At 42.4% G+C, this 21,409-nt stretch overlaps 1 protein-coding gene across 2 annotated transcripts in view; it reads right to left on the bottom strand.

Moving 5' to 3' along the window:
- The window catches only part of LSAMP (limbic system associated membrane protein), a 634,880-nt gene that overhangs the window by 48,950 nt on the left and 564,521 nt on the right, over positions 1–21,409 (bottom strand). For both annotated transcript variants that reach the window (XM_070788402.1, XM_019984807.2), the window contains exon 4: positions 4,464–4,598. In XM_070788402.1, the coding sequence (XP_070644503.1) occupies positions 4,464–4,598 (135 nt within the window). The remainder of the gene's footprint in view (positions 1–4,463; positions 4,599–21,409) is intronic.

The raw sequence follows: 21,409 nt of genomic DNA on the forward strand, positions 1-21,409 counted from the left end.
GAATAGTTCGTCTGACAATCCCATAATAGATTCACGGACATTAGGATGTGTCTTTACTGACATCATCCCCAACACAAGAGTAAACTTCAGGTTGTCATGGAGAATAGAGAGGTGTAGCCATGAAGTGTTAGAGAAGGTAGCCAGTCTGGTTCCATACTGAGCAGTTATTTTCCTCAACTTTTATCATTAGGTGATGAATCAAAGTATTGAAGAGTTCAGTTAAAATACAGATACATTATCTGGAGACAAAGGATGTCCCCAGTCACAGCTGTGGAAAATATGGTAGGTAACCTCACTTCCTTTAATACATGGCTATCGAATGTAAGGGTGAGCTTTAGAAATGCCAAGGTCCCATGTCCCACAGCATCTTGTTGGGTTGGTTAGCTCTGGACACCAGAGTGGAGGTAGAGCTGAGTTCAAAGCGAGAAAAGAAGAAAATAAAAGTAACAGAGTGACAGTGTGATCGTAGTTGGAGAGGTAGCCATGGAAAAGCTGAAGGCAGGAATATTAGCTGCTCAATGGGTTCGGCAGCAGGCCTGACAACTGGGGGCAGATTTTGAGAAAAAGTTCTCCAAGAATAGGAAAAGCATCCAGTATAAGAAGAGTCCAAATAAAATTCAGTCCTCTGGCAGCCCACTCCATTGTTCTTGCCTGGAGAATCCCAGGGACGGGGAAGCCTGATGGGCTGTGGTCTATGGGGTTGCACAGAGTCAGATATGACTGAAGCGACTCAGCAGCAGCAGCAGCAGCAGCACTTGCTGAACACTTACTATGCACTAGACATTATCCTTGGGATACTGGGCACTAGGATAAGACAGATCCATGAGTAGCTACTTTTAACTCTCCGTGAGAACTGAAATGGAGGAATTACACCTAGAACTAGTAAATGGAAGGACAGTGGTCCCTAGGGTTGGTATCTGGATGAAATTGGTAGCTAAATTCTAAGATATGAGAAAATAGAAGTCCTGCCTACTGAATGAAATTTTACTAAGTTTATTTAGTTGAAGAGATTTCAGGTCAATAATTTAGCTTCTGTAAATTCTGGGACCTCCTACCACTTAGAAAATAGATTTTGCATGTCTAATGCGAATGGCTATGCACAGTGCTGTAGACCAGCTGTGGAGAAGGATTATCCAGTGAAGCCGCTCAGTCGTGTCCGACTCTTTGCGACCCCATGGACTGGAGCCTACCAGGCTTCTCCGTCCATGGGATTCTCCAGGCAAGAATACTGGAGTGGGTTACCATTTCCTTCTCCAGGGAATCTTCCTGGCCCAGGGATGGAACCTGGGTCTCCCGCATTGGAGGCAGATGCTTTAACCTCTGAGCCACCAGGGAAGCCCTGAATTATCCAAGAGGAATAAAAAGGAGAGCTTGTAAGATCCAGCTTGTGAACTAAACAGAGGAACTGTTTTGACTCTCTTGTTTACTGCTTTAGCTTTCAGTGCCCTTCAACAAATATCTGTTGGCAACTAAGTAAATGAATCAATGAGATGCAAGTAGGAAAAAATTACCAGCACTGGGATTTTTTTTTTAAAGTGGTACACTGAATCAGTTTCATTATGATGATCTATTCAGCCATTAATTCTCTTAGTCATTCTGCTCCCCTGACCTAATTGCAAACCTTGTGCCTTGAAAAGGAAGAGGAATCAGCTTAAAGAATAGGCCATTTTCACAGTACAACAACTACTCGTGCTCAGTCATGGAAAGCTCTTTGCGACCCCACGGACTGTGCCCACCAGGCTCCTCTGTCCTTGGGATTCTCCAGGCAAAATGCTGGAGTGGGTTGCAGTTTCCTCCTCCAGGATATCTTCCCCACCCAAGGATCGAACCTGCATCTCCTGCATTGGTAGGCGGATTCTTTTACCGCCTAGCCACCTGGGTAGGCAGGCTTATGTGAGGTGATGAAGGTGATGCTGGAAATTTGTCATTTTCGATGAATTTTGCTAACCAGACCTCAAACTGTAATTTCATCTTGGAGACTTCATCTTCTTAATACAACTGCATTTAAGTAGGGTGAATTGTTTGAACGGACAACAGGTGCAGTGCCTAGTTGTTTTAATATAATATAAACACAGCTTAATGAAGTGCTGGTAACAAGGTGTTTCCAAAGGACATTGACTTAGAATATGCTTCTTGATTTGTGACCAATATCAATTTGCAAAGTCTGGAGAAATGTTAAGAGAGCAGAATTTACCTGTGAGCGTGTGGGTCACCTATTCATTCAGTAAACATTTACTGAGAAATTTTTATAAAGCATGTGTTAGGTGCTGCTGTTTAGGACAGACTGGCTGACTAAGCTCATTTTAGTTTCCTGTGTAATTTCTTATGACATGTCTTTTTAGCATCTTGAGGCTCTGTACACATTCTTCTGTGGTTCACTCATCATTTGGAAAAGCTCACATTTTTATAAAAGGCTTTTCTTGAAAATTATCAGTATTTTCTTCTGTTCTAAGTTACACTTCAGGGACAGTCAAGAAGGAGCAGTGTCAGACTAATTGCACTAATAATAATAGGACCCAGGCGGCTGGCTTTGATCTAGGGAACCATCTGCAACGCCGACCGCTTTGATGTTTCACACAATGGAAGCATAAATATTTTCAATGTACTCCATGATTGGACTTTCAGAAATCTAATTAAGATGAAGGTCAATTAAGAGAAAATAAAATCTTAACTCCGAAAGTCAGAGAAGAGGTGGAAGAGGACGGCATGGCTGTGTGTACATAAAAGAGGCTAGCTAACCTAATTATAAACTTATATCAACACCAGAGAAATTGCCTTTCATGTGAAAAAAAGGTCCTAAAGCATTTTATAACATTGAGATCATTAATGTGTCTCTGAAACACACCCAGGACTGGAAAAGAATAGTAATACTGGCATTTCAAATCTCTATTACTTAAAAAATGATCACAGACAGTGACAGGATAAAAACACTCTGGACCTTTTCAAACACAGCCCCTTGCTTCTTGGAAATGAGTGCCATAGATGATACAGCAGCGTTGTATCTGTAGATCTGTCGAAGTCTGGTGTGAAGGGGATTTCGCTTTCTGTTTCAGAAGGCTGCCAGGCTGGAGCAAGGCCATGGGAAAGAGCGCAGCCCAGAATAGACCAGGTCACCTAAGGCAAGTTTCCTTGGTTCTCTATGCCTCTGTTTCCAAATTTTTAAAATCAGACTAAGGATGATTATCCTATGAGTTTGCTGTGAGGATTAAAACTCAAATATAAATCCCTTAGTACATACTAAGAGTTGAAAACACCTGTTCCTCTTTCTCCTAAGGAAAGGCATGGGCTTTAGAATCACAGACTGGAGTCTGAATCCCTTTTCTCACCCTTGCTTTCTGTGTCACTTTGGAAAGGCAATTACACCTCCTTGGGCTTTAGTGTTTCAAACCCTGAAATAGAGTCACTGGTACCTTCCTGGCTAGCACTTCATACAGAGCCAGCAGCACCTAGGTCAATTGCATGGAAGGCTTAAGATGGTGGAAAGTACCTTATCACTGTCCAAAGCATATTTTCAAATATGGGTTAAGATGTCTATGCATGTGTATCTGTGCGCCTTTGGGCATGTGTGTATATATGTCATCTGTGCATATGTGTCTGTGTGGAGTATGTACTTGTGTGTGTGTATGTGTTAAACACACAGGAGAGAAGAACTGTCAGGACACACTTTTGTCCCTGTCACTAGCCACAGTTATGTGATGTGGAACTTGAATGACATGGAAAGTCACTCCTCGCTGAACAGGGTAAACGAATTCTCTTTATTCCTTTGCTGGGTGACACACATCATGTGGATCTGCCCCTGCCTCCCCCTCTTCTCTTTTGAACTACATCTAAGGATCCTTTCATCTGAGGAGTTCAAAGTATGCCCACTTACCTATGCATCTTACTGAAATCTTCCTTTCTAATCTGCCCAACTTGGGGACAAATACATAACCAGTATTAACCTATCAGGTATCCCTAGTCGCCGTCAGGGACACATGGTATCTGACCACGGTGGCTTAAGTTTGTTCCCAAGGCCAATTAGCTCAATGGCCGAGGATAAAATATGATCTTGAATTATTCTCTTCTGACAAACAATCCCTTAAGATGGAAATTCCAGCTAAAACAGATACGAATTGTTGTTTTTCCCAAAGTGGTATGACCTTGGTCTTCCCAAAGACCAGAAGAGTAATTGCCTGAACTTCTAGTGCTGTCTGATCATGTTTTCTTAATTCTATAGTCTGAGTCAAAGACAGAGTGTATTGTTGAATGCATTATGGGTTATATTTAGAATTGGTACAGTTGATTTATCAAATTCAAAGGCCAAGTCCTGCCCTTGGATATGTCCAATGTACAAATGTGCATCCCTGACCAGAGGAGCATCTGCTTGGAATGCAATGTTCTCTTGCTAACAGGATCTGTAGAACTCTCGGGATGTGGAGGCGGGCCCTGGGCACATGGCCTCTGCCGGCTCCTGCCATACTCACAGTTCACAGTGACCTTGACTTGTTTGACATCCGCTGAGGAGACCTCATTGGCAGCTTTGCACTCGTATTTGCCTGACTGCTCCCTGGTGATGCCGAGGATCTCCAGATATTCTTCTTCTCCTTCAAATTCTCTTCCTGAAAAACAGAGGTTTGCATGATTTTTTTAAGTTTAAAATATGCAGCAGATCACCTTTTTCTTTTTCTTTTTAGAAGCAATAAATCCACATGGCTTTTCAATAATTTGATAGTGTTCTTTGTCTGAGGTCAGGTTCTATGGATGCAGACTCCAAGACAAAAAGTCATGTGAAAATGATAAAGGAGACAGTGTTCTCAGGAAAAACTGGTAGGGGAGTGGGAAAATGGGATCTGGGAGAGAAAGGAGCCAAGCCAGGGAGCAGTGCCAAGTCTTGTTTCACAGCGGGCAGCCTGGCTCAGTCCCCCAGGGAGCTCTGGGCACAGCATGGAGCCCAGTTCCAAGTTGTCCCCATCAAGAGTCAAGAAACTGGAATGTTTATACATCACACTCATCAGTCACTGGTTAAAGGCTTAGAGCAAAGTGGGAGTTGTGGGGAGGGGCATGCCAGTAGTAAAGGGCTCAGAGAGGCAGCCCCGAAGGGCTGAATCATCCATTAGACCACATTGCAAATCACACTTTCCACTAAAGTTGTTATTAGGACAAGCTGCTTCCTTTTGAGAAGCTGTCACTCTTCTCTCCCAGCTTACGTGGAATTCTATTCACAAAGGTCATGTCCGAAACCCTGTGTTGTAGTTATGGCTTCCTTCTTCAGTACCAAACTACATCATCCATGAGACTTTCAGGGCATGGACCAGATCCATGAGAATGTGATGCTGATGGCTCATTTTGTCACATGGTGGGGTGGGGAGGGCTAGGGAGCTAAATATCATTGGCCTAATTCATTGGAACCAGGGGTCTGGAGGCCCATTTTGGAAAGCTGCACAAAGCTGGATGCGTCCATTTTTATAAAGAAGTCTCAAGATAGGCAGGTTTGTTGATTAAATGACTTTCTGTCTGCAGGTGCAGGAGTGAGACATGGAGGGGGAAGAAGAGAAAAAGGGGAGAAAGAAGGTGAAGAGGAATGGGGATTGAGTAGGGAAGAGTTTGGCCAGAAAGTCCTACAGACTGCAGCTAAATTCAACTTCCGTGGCCCTCAAGTTACCAATGCCTCTGCTGTTGCGTTAGAACAGAGTAGCTGGGAGGGTCCTAGAGGACACAGTCCTGCCACTGCTTCTGGTCCTTCTACACTAAATGGTACCAAATAATAGCTCTGTTCAGATACTACAAGCTGCTTTCCTTTTCAGGAAATTCTCTGAAGGCCAAATCAACATAACAGCCAGCCAGCAGAGAGACAAATTCACTGTCTAAATATGTCAGCTAACTCTGCTAACTAGGCTCCAAATAAAAGCTAGTGCCTCTTTGATAACATCCTTTAACACAGCTGTCAGGATTCTCTTAAGTTTCACGTCTTCTGTTAATTGTCACTATCACTAGTTTTGAGGAAACTTTGAAATCCCAGCAACAAAAAGGGAATAGTTATAATAATTTGGTTTGGAGTCCTGCACATTATCAAGTACATGCTTCTACTGAAAATTTTATAGAATTAGTCTGTAAGTGCCTAGCTGCATACGGGCTACTCTGGTGGTTCAGTGGTAAAGTATCGCCTGCCACTTTAGGAGACATGAGTTCCATCCTTGGGTGGGAAGATCCCCTGGAGAACGATATGGCAACCCACGCCAATATTCTTGCCTGAGAAATCCCATGGACAGGGGAGCTTGGCAGGCTACAGTCCATGGGGTCAAAAAGAGTCACACACAACTTAGTGGCTAAATGACAACACGTAGCTGCATATTACAGTATGCATATGAACAAGGTCCATTCCAAGAGCACGTTCCTAAGGCCAATTTGTCCATAAGTTCAACAGAGTTAGCCTAGGTACCCAACTAACATAATCAGCTATATAGTAATGTAATATAATGTGTTTATAATACTTTTCACACAAATAATACATAAAAACAAACAGAAATAAAGAAAAACTTTTAATCTTATAGAACAGTATCTTGAAAAGTACAGTACTATAGTACAATAGCTGGCATACATCTGTGTACAGGCAAGAAGAGTTACTAACTGGAGGAGGAAGAGAAGATGGGAGATAGGAGTTAAGAGTCATCAGCAATAGGAGAGGAAGGGCAAGCTGCAATTTCACTCATGCCTTATGTGACCGGACATGCGAGGGCACATTCGCATCTTTGAAAGATTGCAACTTGAAGGTTTGTATATAGGGGACTTACTGCATTTATAAAACGCTATTTTTTTCTTCCTTTTGTTTTCACTTTTTTCTTTCTCCATACTCATGCAAGTAGTCAGATCTGACTTCTCGTGCCACAGAAGTTGAATGCGGTAAGAAAGAAAACAGAAATCTTGGAAAGGGTAACAGTCTACTTTACTGGATTAGCTGGGAAGAATTTGGGCTTGGAGGAGACAAAAAGATCTTTCCAGCATCCTTGCAACCATGAACTTAGAGTCATGCCAACTAAGTGATGCTAAGAATCTTCAAGCTAAATATAAATACTCTGAAGACAAATGGCAACACTGACAACTGCAGACTAAAATAGGACAAAGCTCATTAAAAATCTGAAGTGCAAAAGTGGGATTTACAGTAAAGACAGCATTATTGATTTTGAGAATAATGGTGGATTATAATGAAAAAAGAATTGAAGATGAGTTCAGAATAGTTTGGGATTTCTGCCCTGCTCTGCTTCCACATTCATCAACTTTATTCCTAGGTACAGAGCTGTTAGTATAAGAAAGAGAAAAGGACTAGAGTTTTCTTATAAATGGCCAACAACCCTGAATTCTTTTCCCATTCCATAAAATAACTAGAAATGCTGAGCAATGAATCCCTATCTTGCATTTTTCTTTCAAGTAGTCATGTATGGATGTGGGAGTTGGACTATAAAGAAAGCTGAGCACTGAAGAATTGATGCTTTTGAACTGTGGTGTTGGAGAAGACTCTTGACTGCAAGGAGATCGAACTAGTCCACCCTAAAGGAAATCAGTCCTGAATGTTCATTGGAAGGAGTGATGCTGAAGCTGAAACTCCAATACTTTGGCCACCTGATGCGAAGAACTGACTCATTTGAAAAGACCCTGATGCTAGGAAAGATTGAAGGTGGGAGGAGAAGGGGATGAGAGAGGATGAGATAGTTGAATGGCATCACCAACTCAAAGGACATGAGTTTGAGTAAACTCCGGGAGTTGGTGATGGACAGGGAGGCCTGGTGTGCCGCATTCCATGGGGTCACAAAGAGTCAGACATGACTGAGCAACTGAACTGATCTTGCATTTTGAATTTCTGAAAGGTATAGACCAGTTCCAGGCATGAGAAAGATGATTTTTAGCGACAACCAAGGCCCTGTCCATTTGGGAAGATGGCACCTGTGAGAGTAAACACTGCGATGAATTAGAAAAAATAAAGTAACATTTATTGGGTTTGGCATCTGGGATTCTCACATGAATACTAATGTAGGTATTCATCATCTCATTTTTTCCTGATAGTGTATTAGTCACTGAGTTGTGTCTGACTCTTTGCAACTCCATGGACTGTAGCCTGCCAAGCTCCTCTGTCCATAGAATTCTCCAGGCAAGAATACTGGAGTGCGTTGCCATTTCCTTCTCCAGGGGATCTCCCCAACTCAGGGATTGAACTTACATCTCCCGCATTGCAGGCAGATTCTTTACCATTTGAGCTACCTGAGAAGCCATGATAAGCAGATAATAAATCAAATCTTCATGGGATGAATTTTCAATCTTGTGTTTAGGAAGAATTCACTCAATACTCCCTCAGGATAAAGGGGGAGTTTTCCTTTAAATGTCCTACCCATAAGGCAGAAAGGTCATTTTGCTTCTCCCATGCTAGCTCTCCTACGCTCTGAAGGCCACCTCTCTCTCTGGCACACAGTGTGCACAGCTGGTCCATCAGAGCAGGGGATTCTCAAGACGCTAACCAAATATAGTTAAGAGAAACTAGACGGTCTTCCCTCATTCAACAATCTTGACAAAAATTTAAAATATTAAACAGTATCTCTGGGCCCTTCTTGTCATTCTTCCTTTATCTCTTGGATCCTTCAGTGGGACCTCTTATCCTGCCACTTTTTGCTAGTCTACTTCTCTTGTACCCACAGGACACTATGCCTACAACACACAATCTCTCACTTGATCGTTTCTCATTAATCCACTGTGATTTGAGAGGAAATGGGCTTTTTTTCAATTGCTAGAAAGTCAAAGAACCAGACTATAAATTCCTTGGAGACTGTGTCTTGCAATATCCCCATGCACAGCACGGGGTCTAACACAGACTGCTGCTGCTGCTAAGTCGCTTCAGTCGTGTCCGACTCTGTGTGACCCCATAGACGGCAGCCCACCAGGCTCCACTGTCCCTGGGATTCTCCAGGCAAGAACACTGGAGTGGGTTGCCATTTCCTTCTCCAATGCATGAAAGTGAAAAGTGAAAGTGAAGTCGTTCAGTCATGTCTGACTCCTAGCGACACCATGGACTGCATGCAGCCTACCAGGCTCCTCCGTCCACGGGGTTTGCCAGGCAAGAGTACTGGAGTGGGGTGCCATTGCCTTCTCCGGAACACAGACTAGTTACTCAATAAACATTTGTTAAGTTAGCTTAACTGACTGAGAAAACAACAGCAGAAACTAGGGTCAGATTCAACACATCATCTTGCTTATGGGAACCAACTACTGGAAGGTAATTTCCATACCTTCTGTTCTTTCTGTGACAGAAGCTGATGTGTACATTCACTCCCTTTTAATGATGCTAACAAAGAACAATTTCACTGGGGAAGAATTGGTGTGCTGAGTATTCTGCTGTTGAAACGCTGGATGGGGCATCTCTGGCAGTGTCCTAAGGATGTATCTACTGTGGGTATTTATTATTTCAGGAGAAAGTGCAAGGCCCCAGGTGGAAATGGGCACAATGCCATTTTTTTCATCTGACCAACGGCAGTTTCTTGTTTCAAGGCATGGACTACAACACATTTATCTTAAGTCACAGAATTTTAAAATGCACTCAGATCTTCTTGTTCCCCTCCCTTGGCCCCCATGTGTCTACCCCTCAGGGCACCTGTTTTCCCATTCTTTCAGTTTCAGCAGACTAGCTGCTCTCAACCCAGGGGTCCTGTCACCAGACTCCTGGACCAGAGTCTGCCACTCTACCTGTTGGTAAATTCTCTGGTGGAATATGGGCCCTTCTCATATTAGCCATAGTGTGGCTAATATGGGCCCTTCTCTTGTTCCTATCATTTCAGCCCTTGTATAAATGTTTACTTGAAATGCAAATTTCAGTATTTTGGCATTTTAAACATCTCAACCTATTTCCACAAGCTTGCTCACGTCGCTGAGTGTTATATTTATTCTGGGATCTGGCGTTTAGTTTAAATCTCCCTTTGCTTGCTGTGCTTTTGTGTCTTCTGGCAATATTCAGCTACCAGGCTAAATAACTTCTCGTCCTCCTCAGTGAATGTACCTTTCAAAGTCTTCACATAATTAGCATATTGCCCCTTAGCCACTGTTTACTCAAGTTGTACATATTAGTTCTTTTAATATTTCTTCATAAGTCAGAGAGAAGGGCCTCGAGCTGATGGCAGGAGGAAAATGTTCTCTTCTGTGTTCCCTGATGTAGAGGCAAATCAGTCAGGAATAACACCAATTAAAGTACACCAGGTGCTACCTTCTGAGTACAGTACCTTCAGAGGATCGTGCTTTGGTGAAATCTGTAGAGTTCACATCCAAGATATTGATTTATTTAGATTTCCAAGGTCAACCAGGCATTTGGAAGCAAGCAGCCATTTGAAATTAAACACATGGCCTTGGTGTTTCTCTATCTCCCCTTCTTTCCTTCTTCCCTCTCTCCTCTATCTCCCTCCCCTTCAATATGCATACATACAAAGGGCTATATATTTACATATAACCATTTAACTTTTAGGAAAAGCATGCAAATTCACTAACACCCAAATATTTGCTCACTAAACACAGCAAGCCTATTGAAAATTCTCCATGGTATGACATCCAATACCCTATTTAAATTAAAAAAAAATTGCTACCCTAATAATCATTGTATCTGTCTTTCTTTTACCTTTATCTGAGATACAGGAAATAAAATTTAGAAAACTTGTTAAATTTGAGTGTTTTATGACTTTAAAGTAAAATTCCAAGGATTCTCACATGTTAGGAAATGGATGAAGCATTTTTCCTCACTATTCTGAGTTATATGTATCACGTTTCTGTAGATCATTCTTTTACAGAAGGGAAGATGGGTTTTAAATGGGGTTGCCATTCCCATTATTAACCTAAATTGGAATATTTTCTAAGTAAGTGACTGTAAACCCATTGGCTGTAAATACAAACACATATACATAGATTAATGAAAGGCAAAGAGGTAGCACTTGTCTTTCAGGTATATATGTATGTATGTATGTGGGTGTTTGTGTGAGTCTGTGGTCAGAAAGGGGGGAGTGAGGAGGGTGAGCAAAATCCAGCTATGAACTTCTACCTCTAAAAAGAAAAGAAAAAAAAGATCACGAATCAATGATGCCATTTGAAGTTTCCTGTGGTAACTTCAAATGCTGTAACAAGTTTCTGTTCTTACAGTACATTTCATGTTTTCATTTTTTTTTAATCCTAAGGACATACCTGTTCCTGTTTTTGCTTCTTCCTTTTTTTATGCACATTACTTTCTGTACAGACATGCTAAAAAAAAAAAAAGGAAGAGAGAAACACAAGAAATCTAGGAAAAAAAATGCTTGTGATGGGGTTCTGTTTATATTTCCAGCCATGTCTCTAGATCCTTTGAAGTTTTTGTTTCTCTGCTTCACATTCTACCTGAGAGATCATTCAGTACTTGACAACAGTTCTGTCCAAAGGTGGAAACAGCTTCTCATTCCCACTTTTCATCACCCATCAAGGGAGGGGTGAAGAGTAGTAACCGATCCATGATTGAAAGAAGGGAGGGTAGGCGGCAGACACAGCTGCCAGAGCAGCAATCATAAGAGAATAAGGAGACACAGGGAAAAACAATGTATTGAAGGGAATGGGGGTGGGGGGGTGGGGGGCATGGAGGGGATGGAGAGAACGGATACAATGAGGATGATTATAAGGAATAGTTAGAAGAATAGAAATGAAAGAATAGAGAATTCTCCAGAGACAGAGGCATCTGACTATTAAGATATTTGTACCTACATAGAAGGGAAGGGGTTGGTTATTCTGCTGTAGAAATGCTCCCTCTTTGAATAGTGAGACACAACAGGGTGTGGATTATGCAAATTGGCCCCATGCCTTCTGTGGCCCCAAAGGGTGTAGTTAGTACCCAGAAATCAGAGGCAAGCACAATGCCTGGAAAGATTCACAACCGGCTTTGACTCTATGAATGAGCATAGGGCAAATGAAGAAGTACACCCTGGCGTTATATTTCCTGGCATCCAGAGAGATCCAATTCATTACGGTTTGGGTTTTTGCTTTCATATACAAAAAATCAGCTAGCTGACATAGTTTGAGCTCAGCATCCAACCAGAAGCTGCCTTCCACACATCCTTCTCAGGGCCATGCCATTTTGTTATTGTGCTCATACTTAACCATTCCCTCCTACTTGGTGTCAGTTTACAGAAACCATTCAGCCCTTCTAAATGCTAGGCTTGGAATCAAGATCCTCTATGTTTAGTCCTCTGATGGGGAATTGTATTGGTGACAGCTAATCTTCCGCTGTAGGGACCATGTCTGGCTTTGCTCATCATTGTCCCCCTAGTGAACAGCACAATGCGGGATGCTGGAGTGCTCAAGAAATATTGCAGAGGGACTGTGGAAGGAGCTACCACTTGATAAACACACGTAAGATACTTTGCTAAGTGACTCAGACATTATCATATTTAATTCATAGTGATGGCTTAGAGGATAAAGAAGCTGCCTGCAATGCAAGAAACCTAGGTTCCATCCCTGGGTTGGAAAGATCCCCTGGAGAAGAGAATGGCAACACACTCCAGTATTCTTGTCTGGAGAATTCCATGGACAGAGGAGCCTGGTGGGCTACAGCCCATGGGGTTGCAAAGAGTCAGACACGACTGAGAGACTTTCACACTCACACCATTAAGATGAGGAATCCAGGTTTAGAGTGTACCTTTAAGGAAATTTCTGGAGTTTGTAATGATATTAAGGAAGAACGTAGGTTTGAACCAGGTCTGTGGACATTTGGAGACCGTTTTCCTATCTAGGCATGACTATTTTTATCAGTAAAGATTCTCGTTAGCTCAATTCTTAGCTCTCAGAATCTGCTCTAGTTCTGTCTTCTGAATATAAATATGAGGTTGAGAATGGGACACTTGGGGAATTTCCAAAACAGTGGAGCTCAGTTATAGATAAAGAAAATAAAAAGACAGTCTTCAGTTTTTTCAGTTTCTCTACGTACTTACTCATCAAGAGAATCAAATAAAGCAATCAATGAGAAAAAAGCTGGTATTTAAAAGTTTATACGTCCTCATTTACAGAGGTCCTTCCAAAAGCAGTATAAAGCCACTGCTGTACACAAACGCCAACAGACAGCAAAGGAGCTGCAGGACAGTGTGAAAGCGACAGTGAAGTTGCTCAGTCGTGTGCGACTCTCTGCGACCCCATGCTCTGGAGCCTACCACGCTTCTCCATCCATGGGATTTTCCAGGCAAGAATACTGGAGTGGGTTGCCATTTCCTTCTGTAGAATGCACTTATATGAGTAAAGATTTACTGGGAGAAGTGAGTTTTCAGGAAGTTGAAAAACACAAGTGGAAAGAATCAGAGCCAGCGAATTGTAAAAGGGTGTGGCAATCTGGTTATCCTGCCTGAAATAGAGTTCTCCACACAGGAGAAATGAGCAGCGTGATATGACAGCAATACATAGGCTGCTGTGTGAGGGGTGGTGTGAAGACTCTGGACTTGCCATGTTCAGTATCTCTGCATCTCAATGAAGGCACCGTGGAGCCTTCTGGCTCCCATCAGGCATCGAGTAAGATGACATTTCAAAATTTGATTTATTTTAAGCTTTCTTTTTTCCACTTTTCCTTTCTTTCTTTCTTGAGAAAACAGGGTATGTAAGTGGGGAACGTCATGGAAATTTTACCTGTCTGAAGTCCTTTGTATAACAACACTGCTTACTCTCGGTGCCAATTTCTTGGTGTGCTGAGTACCAAAATGTACAGTAATAAGCTGCCCTGTGAACTGCTGTGAAAGTGGAGATGTTTCTTCAAGGTTGTCAAACAGCCATCATCAACCCTGACAAACTGACAGTGGTTCAACACTGCGGAGGATGCTGAGGCAGAGTCTAGACTCAGTGGGAAAAAGTGCAGATGTCTGTGAGGGCAGGAGAAGGGAATGCATCACCCACCCTTGGAGCCTCATCTGCCCTGGGGTCTCCTGTGGTCCACTTGAGTTTTCTACGGTGTGAAGAAATATATTCTAAATACAGCATGTTTTCATAGATTGAAAGCTAGTGACTTCCTCGATTTGAAGGCAGTTGGTACCATTCAGGCAAGTAGGAAAGAATGCATATTTGGGGATGAAAATAATGAGCTCCGTTCTTGACAAGGTTGGTATCAGGTTGGACTATCCTGGGGATTGCATTTCACAGGCATTCAGAAATATATAGAACTGCTCAGAAACTAGGGCTAAATGTGATTAAACATGTAATATATATACTGGTAGTAATTCAAGCCTTGGTAGTAGGGACTATAGTACATTTGTATGATGTAGCATTATGTCATAAAGCAACGAATCACTGTCTTACTTCTTTTTTATTATTCTGGGATGAGGGGAAGAAGAGGCAAAGAGGTAAAACTGAAAAAACAAAACAAAACAAAACAACCAAACACTTAGAAGACTCCTTTGGAATAAAATAGACATAAAACTTTCTGCAGGTGTTGATTGTTTTCTAGACTATTTCCTAAGAAGGGGGGAGGGGGAGGCAGAGATTAGAGCGGCTGGTCAGAGGCAGCAACAACCAAGATCCTCCCACCATTGTCATCAGAACTGCAGGGGTCTTCCATGACCTGTCATTAGTGACTCTGCCAAGGCTGAGGATTAAATATCAAGAGAGATGAGAGCAGTGGCTGCTGCTTTTAAGAGTCACATAAATCAATTGGCATTTTGTAAGTGAATGTGTTAAACTCAGCAGGGCAACTGCACTGTGGAAGGATTACCGGGCATAATTTTGTGGCTGCTGAGAAGTCTTTGAAAGGTAATTAAAACAAAGGAGGCCTTGGCCACATCTGGTCCTTGGTCCTGTCATCCCAGGCCCTGATGTTGCAGTGACATTTCTGGAGCTCAACCCCAAACTCTCAGTCTCCCTTCTTAATCTAGCCTCACTGCTAAATGAGCCCTTCTAACCAATATAGGAAAGTATTCTTGCTTAGAGTCAATAAGCAAGTAATGAAGAGGAAAGTAGTGGGTAGGGATGAGGGGAGGCCAGGAAAGAAAATGGTTTAATAGACTCATAGACAATAGAGAACAGATTTGTGGTTGCCAAGTGGGAGGGAGGGTAGGGGGAGGATAGACTGTTTGGAGCAAGCAGATACAAACTATTATAAATGGAAGGGATAAACAAGGTCCTACTGTATAGCACAGGGAACTATATCCAATATCCTGTGCTAAATCACAGTGGAAAAGAACGTAAAAAAGGATGGACGTCTGTATAACTTAATCACTTGGCTGAACAGCAGAAATTAACACAACATGCTAAATCAAGCATATTTCAATTTAAAAAATAAATAATTGAAAACCCAGTGAATAAGAAGAAAGTTTTAAAAAAGTGAAAGAAAATAGTTTAAGCAGGTAAGAAGTCTGGCAATTTGCTTCTTGCCTTTAGGCCGAAGTGAATGAATGAGCAATTACCCCATCAACTTTCAGTTTGTGTTGCCGCCCTCTGTGGACCAATGCCCCTCAGCCTTGGGGTTTTTCAGCCTCTGTGAGGCAGATGGATTGTAGTGGAAGTGAGGGTCTTGGCTGCAGAGTTGGGGCTACACTGGAGAGGTGGAGTGGGAGGGACAAGGAGACAGCTCATGCCTACTCTGGCAGCAGTCGCCCTCCCAGGGTGGGCCCAGGAGAGGCTATGAGGCCAGTGGGCCAGCACTTAATAAGAAAACAGCAGCGATTTGTCTCCACCGCTATTTATGTTTCAAGTGCATGACAGGCTGTCGGTGCAAGTGAGGGTCGCTAAATTTACTGCCTTTCAGATTATGGCCACAGTCTCTGACTTGACAAGTCACTTCATTTAAAAAGCACTGTGTGAGGATGTTTCCTCCACTTCTTTTTAAATAAAAACAAAGGGAGAGGAAAAGGCCACCACAGAGGTTTAAGTGATTGAAATGAAGGAAGCCCCTAAGACTGCCTTCGCCTGATGGAAGGGCGCTGCCTTCACACACTCCACTGTAATTAAAGTGGCAAGTGAGGGAAAGGGGTGGCCCCGAAGTTCTTGGTTTGACTGATTTGTGGACTGGATATTTTTATGCAGCTGGGGTAGGGGTGTGTGTGTGTTATAAAATGAATTTTCATACCTTAAACATTCAAGTGGAGATTCCCTTTAAACAGCTGGATATTGTTGTTTAAACAGCTGGATATTGTTGTTTAAACAGCTGTTGTTGTTTAGTCGCTAAGTTGTGTCTGACTCTTGTGATCCCATGGACTATTAGCCTACCAGGCTCCTCTGTCCATGGTATTCTTCTCCAGGCAAGAATACGGGAGTGGGTTGCCAGGCCCTTCTCCACGGGATCTTCCCAACCCAGGGATTAAATCTGTGTCTCATGCTTTGGCAGGCCGATTCTCTACCACTGAGCCACTAGGGAAGTCCAAATAATTGGATATAGGTGAAGAATAAAACTACTTATTTTTTAATACTTCACTTTTATATATGTTCATTTATTTTCTGAGCTCTTTATAAACAGAAGAAGATAACTACAGCCAAAAAAAAGGAATTTATCATCAGTGGGGTAAATGGGAGAGAGTTAGGGTGACTCCCAATGCTGAATAAGAGTAACAATTCAAAATATAAAGTTTTGGCACAATAAGACCTAAATACTTAAAAATACATATGCTAGTGGATTTTGATCTGAACAGTGAAGCACGGTTTCTGAGTACAGTTACAAACAGTCATTTGACAAATATCTATTGCTACCATGTAAGGCCAATATTTAAACCAGAATTACAAGAATTAGAGGAAGTAGAAGAAATATATTATTCCTAACTCTATGGAACTCACACACTTATTAAGAATCAGATCAGATCAGATAAGTCGCTCAGTCGTGTCCGACTCTTTGCGACCCCATGAATCGCAGCACGCCAGGCCTCCCTGTACATCACCAACTCCCGGAGTTCACTGAGACTCACGTCCATCGAGTCATTGATGCCATCCAGCCATCTCATCCTCTGCCATCCCCTTCTCCTCCTGCCCCCAATCCCTCCCAGCATCAGAGTCTTTTCCAATGAGTCAAGGATAGATACAATTAAATACCCCTGGAAGGCCCTGATTTTATTTCATATGAGTGGTGGTGGTTTAGTCACTAAGTCCTGTCCTACTCTTGAGACCGCATGGACCCCTGCCAGGCTCCTCTGTCCATGGGATTCTCCAGGTAAGAATACTGGTGTGGGTTGCCATTTCTTTCTCCAGGAGATCTTGATCCAGGAATTGAACCTTCATCAATAAAGTTAATACATAAATATTAAGACTAAAAATGTATTTAAAATACATATGACATAAAACGGGCTTCCCTTGTAGCTCAGTCAGTAAATAATCTGCCTGCAATGCAGGAGACCTGGGTTTCATCCCTGGGTCAGGAAGATCCCCTAGAGAAGGAAATGGCAACCCACTCCAGTATTCTTGCCTGGTGTAACTCCATGGACAGAGGGGCCTGGCAGCTTATGGCCCATGGGCTTGCAAGAGTCAGACATGACTGAGGGACTAGGCGCACATGACATAAAGTAGTGGCTTCCAGTTGGTGCTAGTGGTAAAGGATCTGCCTACCAATGCAGGAGACGCCAGAGACAAGGATTCAATCCCTGAGTTGGGAAGATCCCTGGAGGAGAGCATGGCAGCTCACTCCAGTGTTCTTGCCTGAAAAATCGCATGGACTGAGGAGTCTGGCTAGTTATAGTCCATGGGGATGCCAAGAGTCAGACGTGACTGAGCAACCAAGCACACACGCACAAACATGACATAAAAGGGCCAAACTCCTCAAAAAGTTGAATTTTCAAAGTCAGCAGGCTCGACTGACTATTTGGGAGACAGTTTGACAATACCTACTAAAGCTGAGGACATGAAGGGATCCAACAATTCCACTACTGTGTGCAGAGCTGTCCACAGCAGCATCGGAAGCACCCACATTGTGAAGAGATTAAATAGATTGTGGCATATTCATATAACAGAATCCTAGACAGCAAAGAAAATGAAAAGATGACAGCTCTATATAGCCTGTGGGCCATCTCCCAAACAATATTGTGTGAAATAAATAAAACAATCAGTACAGTATATAAATGCCCTCCTATGAAAATTACAGATAAGCAAAACCTATTTTTTTCATGAATGCTGTATAGTTGTAAAATTACAAAACAAACCAATGGAAAGTTCATCACAAAGTATTTTTCACTGTTTTGTGTGTGTGTGTGTGTGTGTGTGCTTAGTCATTTAGTCATGTCCAACTCTTTGTGACCCCATGAGCTGCAGCTCACCAGTGCCTCTGTCCATGAAATTCCCCAGGCAAGAATACTGGAGTGGGTAGCCACTCCCTTCTCCAGGGGATCTTCCCAACCCAGAGATCAAATCCAAGTCTTCGCATTGCAGGTTTATTCTTTAATGTCTGAGCCACCAGAAAGCCTGCACTGTTATATCTAGTATCTATTATGTGCTTTTCATATAAATGTATTCACTTAAGAAAGTTTCATTCACATGCTATAACTCTATATAGTCATAAAAAGATTGTTGGTTATAAAATACTATGTATATCTGTTTTGTATTTATGTATATATACATAAATGCATATATTCATATGTATACTTTTTAACACATTTGCTTGTATATACACAATATCTACACAATATTACTTGCAGTCTGATTTATGGATTATGGAATCAGGAGAGGCAGAAGCATGTGGTCAGGAAATTTCTCTTCATTTTATGCTCCCTCTACTGCTTGAATTTTTGACATAGATCATATATTACTTCTATATTAAAAGTTTCTTAAAAATGGAATTGGATTTAGTAATTTCAGTCTGGGGGAAAGACTTACCCACCCTTGTGGCTGTTATCCTCAGGGCAGGATTTTCATAATGAAAAAGAAAATCTCTGAGATTTTTCTATTTCTGGCATAAGGAAAGAAGAATTAATGGGAAAATAAGATGCCATTATCAAATGACAGGAGGAATGGTAGCAAGGAAGTTGATACCACATAAAATCAGAGCAATTCTCTAATTAGCATGCATTAAGGAGATCCAACCAGTCCATTCTAAAGAGATCAGCCCTGGGATTTCTTTGGAAGGAATGATGCTAAGGCTGAAACTCCAGTACTTTGGCCACCTCATGTGAAGAGTTGACTCATTGGAAAAGACTCTGATGCTGGGAGGGATTGGGGGCAAGAGGAGAAGGGGACGGCAGAGGATGAGATGGCTGGATGGCATCACTGACTGGATGGATGTGAGTCTGGGTGAACTCCGGGAGTTTGTGATGGACAGGGAGGCCTGGCGTGCTGCGATTCATGGGGTTGCAAAGAGTTGGACACAGCTGAGCGACTGAACTGAACTGAACTGAACTGAAGGAATTTTATACTACATGGGCATTGTCTGCTTCAGTCTACCTCCTGTACTATGTCTATTAAAAAATTGTGACCTGCAGGCCCACTCTGCACTGAATCAGTGAGACTCAAGCATGGCCAACTGTTAGAAGCTCTTCACCCACTGTTGAGAGGGGTCTGGACTTCCATGCTTACCCAGAATGTGGCAGCTACCTTTATGCACAGTCAGACACTTTTTCTCTTCCTGTTCTCCACCCTGCTGACCAGTTTGCTTGGTTGTTCTTTGGTCCATGTTGCTGGCACTCATATTTCACTCCAGTGCCCATCGGGGGCTAAACTATGAACTTGACCCATCATCTAGTTGTCAGTAACTCCATTCTTCTGAGGCTGGAGGCTTGTAAGTCCTCTCCTTTCTATCACTGATTAATAGCCTGCTAGCCCTGACGCAGCGCCACTACACAGGAATCTCTGTACCCTATTATCATCATAGCCACGGGACCTGCATATTCTGAGAACAATCTCAGCTTGATTTTCTGTAATGATATGAACCAAGAGCCTTTCAGAAAAGGGGAGGAGGTCTGAGGTGTAGGTAGAAAGAATCCATCCTTTCTTTCTAGTGTTTTTCTTCTTTTATATTCCTTCAGCCCAACCAAAACTCAACTTATCTTCCCCCTCCCCCCTGCCTGGGGGACTTCTAAATTCACTAGTGGCTTAGGCCCCCTAGGGTCTAACAAGCAAGAATCATGAAATTACTTCCTTAAAAGTATACAATTTATAGGATCTATATAGAGACTTTTTATGGATGGAGAGAGCAGGTACTAAATAATACCTGTCATACAAAAATATTAGGCTCAGTTTTTTTCCCCCCACAGTATATAGCACAGAACTTTGTATCTCAACCAAGCACATAAATGTACTCAATCATTTGTTTATATCAGACAACTTCCCAGGTCAGTGTTGAAGCCATTTTCTTATTCTAGGAAGCTGATCAATCTGTTTAGAAGGTTTTCCTTCTCATTCTTACCTTACTTCTCATTCTTACCTTATAAGGATCTCACTGCAACCATACAAATAACTGTATATATAGAGATTTAGTTGCTAATAGATTTCAATCTGTGCTGTGTGCTGTGCTTAGTCCGACTCTTTGTAACTCCATGGACTGCATCCTGCCAGATGCCTCTGTCCATGGGGCTTCTCCAGGCAGGAATACTAGAGTGGGTTGCCATGCTCCATTCCTGGGGATCTTCCTAACCCAGGGATTAAACCCAGGTCTCCCACATTGCAGGCAGATTCTTTACCGTCTGAGCCACCAGGAAAGATTTCAGTCTAGGACTTGTCAAATGCTTGTTGAAGACACTTGAGAATTGCAAAGCATACTATTATAGACTGAATATTTGTGTTCTCCCAAAGTCCATATGTTGAAATTCATCACCCCCACTGTGATGGTACTAGGATGTAGGGCCTTTTGGAAGGTGCTGAGTCACTGAGGGTAGAGTTCTCATGAATGGAAGTACTGCCCTTATAAAAGAGGCCCCAAAGAGCTCTCTGGCCCCTTCAGTCATGTGGGGACACAGGAAGGAGACTGCTGTATATGAACCAAGAAGTGAGTTCTCACTGGATACCGAATCTGCTGGCACCTTGATCTTGGATGTCTTAGCCTCCAGAACTGTGTGATGTAAATACTTGTTGTTTAAACCATCTAATTTATGATGCTTTGGTATAGCAATCTGAACTGACTAAGATAACCTCTCTACTGAGTACGTGTGTATGTGTGTTAGTTGCTCAGTCATGTCCAACTCTTTGCAAAGCCATGGACTACAGCTCAAAAGTTCCTCTGTTCATGAGGATTCTCCAGGCAAGAATACTGGAGAGGGTTGCCCTCTTCCAGGGAATCTTCCCAACCCAGGGATAGAAGCCAGGTCTCCCACATTGCAGATGGATTCTCTACCATCTGAGCCACCAAGGAAGCCCATTATCCATTTATTTAAGAGTCTCTGAAGTAGATCCAAGGACTGCATATTTAGAAAGCAGGCAACTTGGACTGTAATTATTTATGCATGTCCTAGAAATGGCTTCACTGAAGTGAGACCACAGACTTTTCTGTAAGGACTATTAAAAATTACCA

The sequence above is a fragment of the Bos indicus genome, chromosome 1, assembly GCF_029378745.1.
Source record: "Bos indicus isolate NIAB-ARS_2022 breed Sahiwal x Tharparkar chromosome 1, NIAB-ARS_B.indTharparkar_mat_pri_1.0, whole genome shotgun sequence".
Classification (NCBI taxonomy): Eukaryota; Metazoa; Chordata; class Mammalia; order Artiodactyla; family Bovidae; genus Bos; species Bos indicus.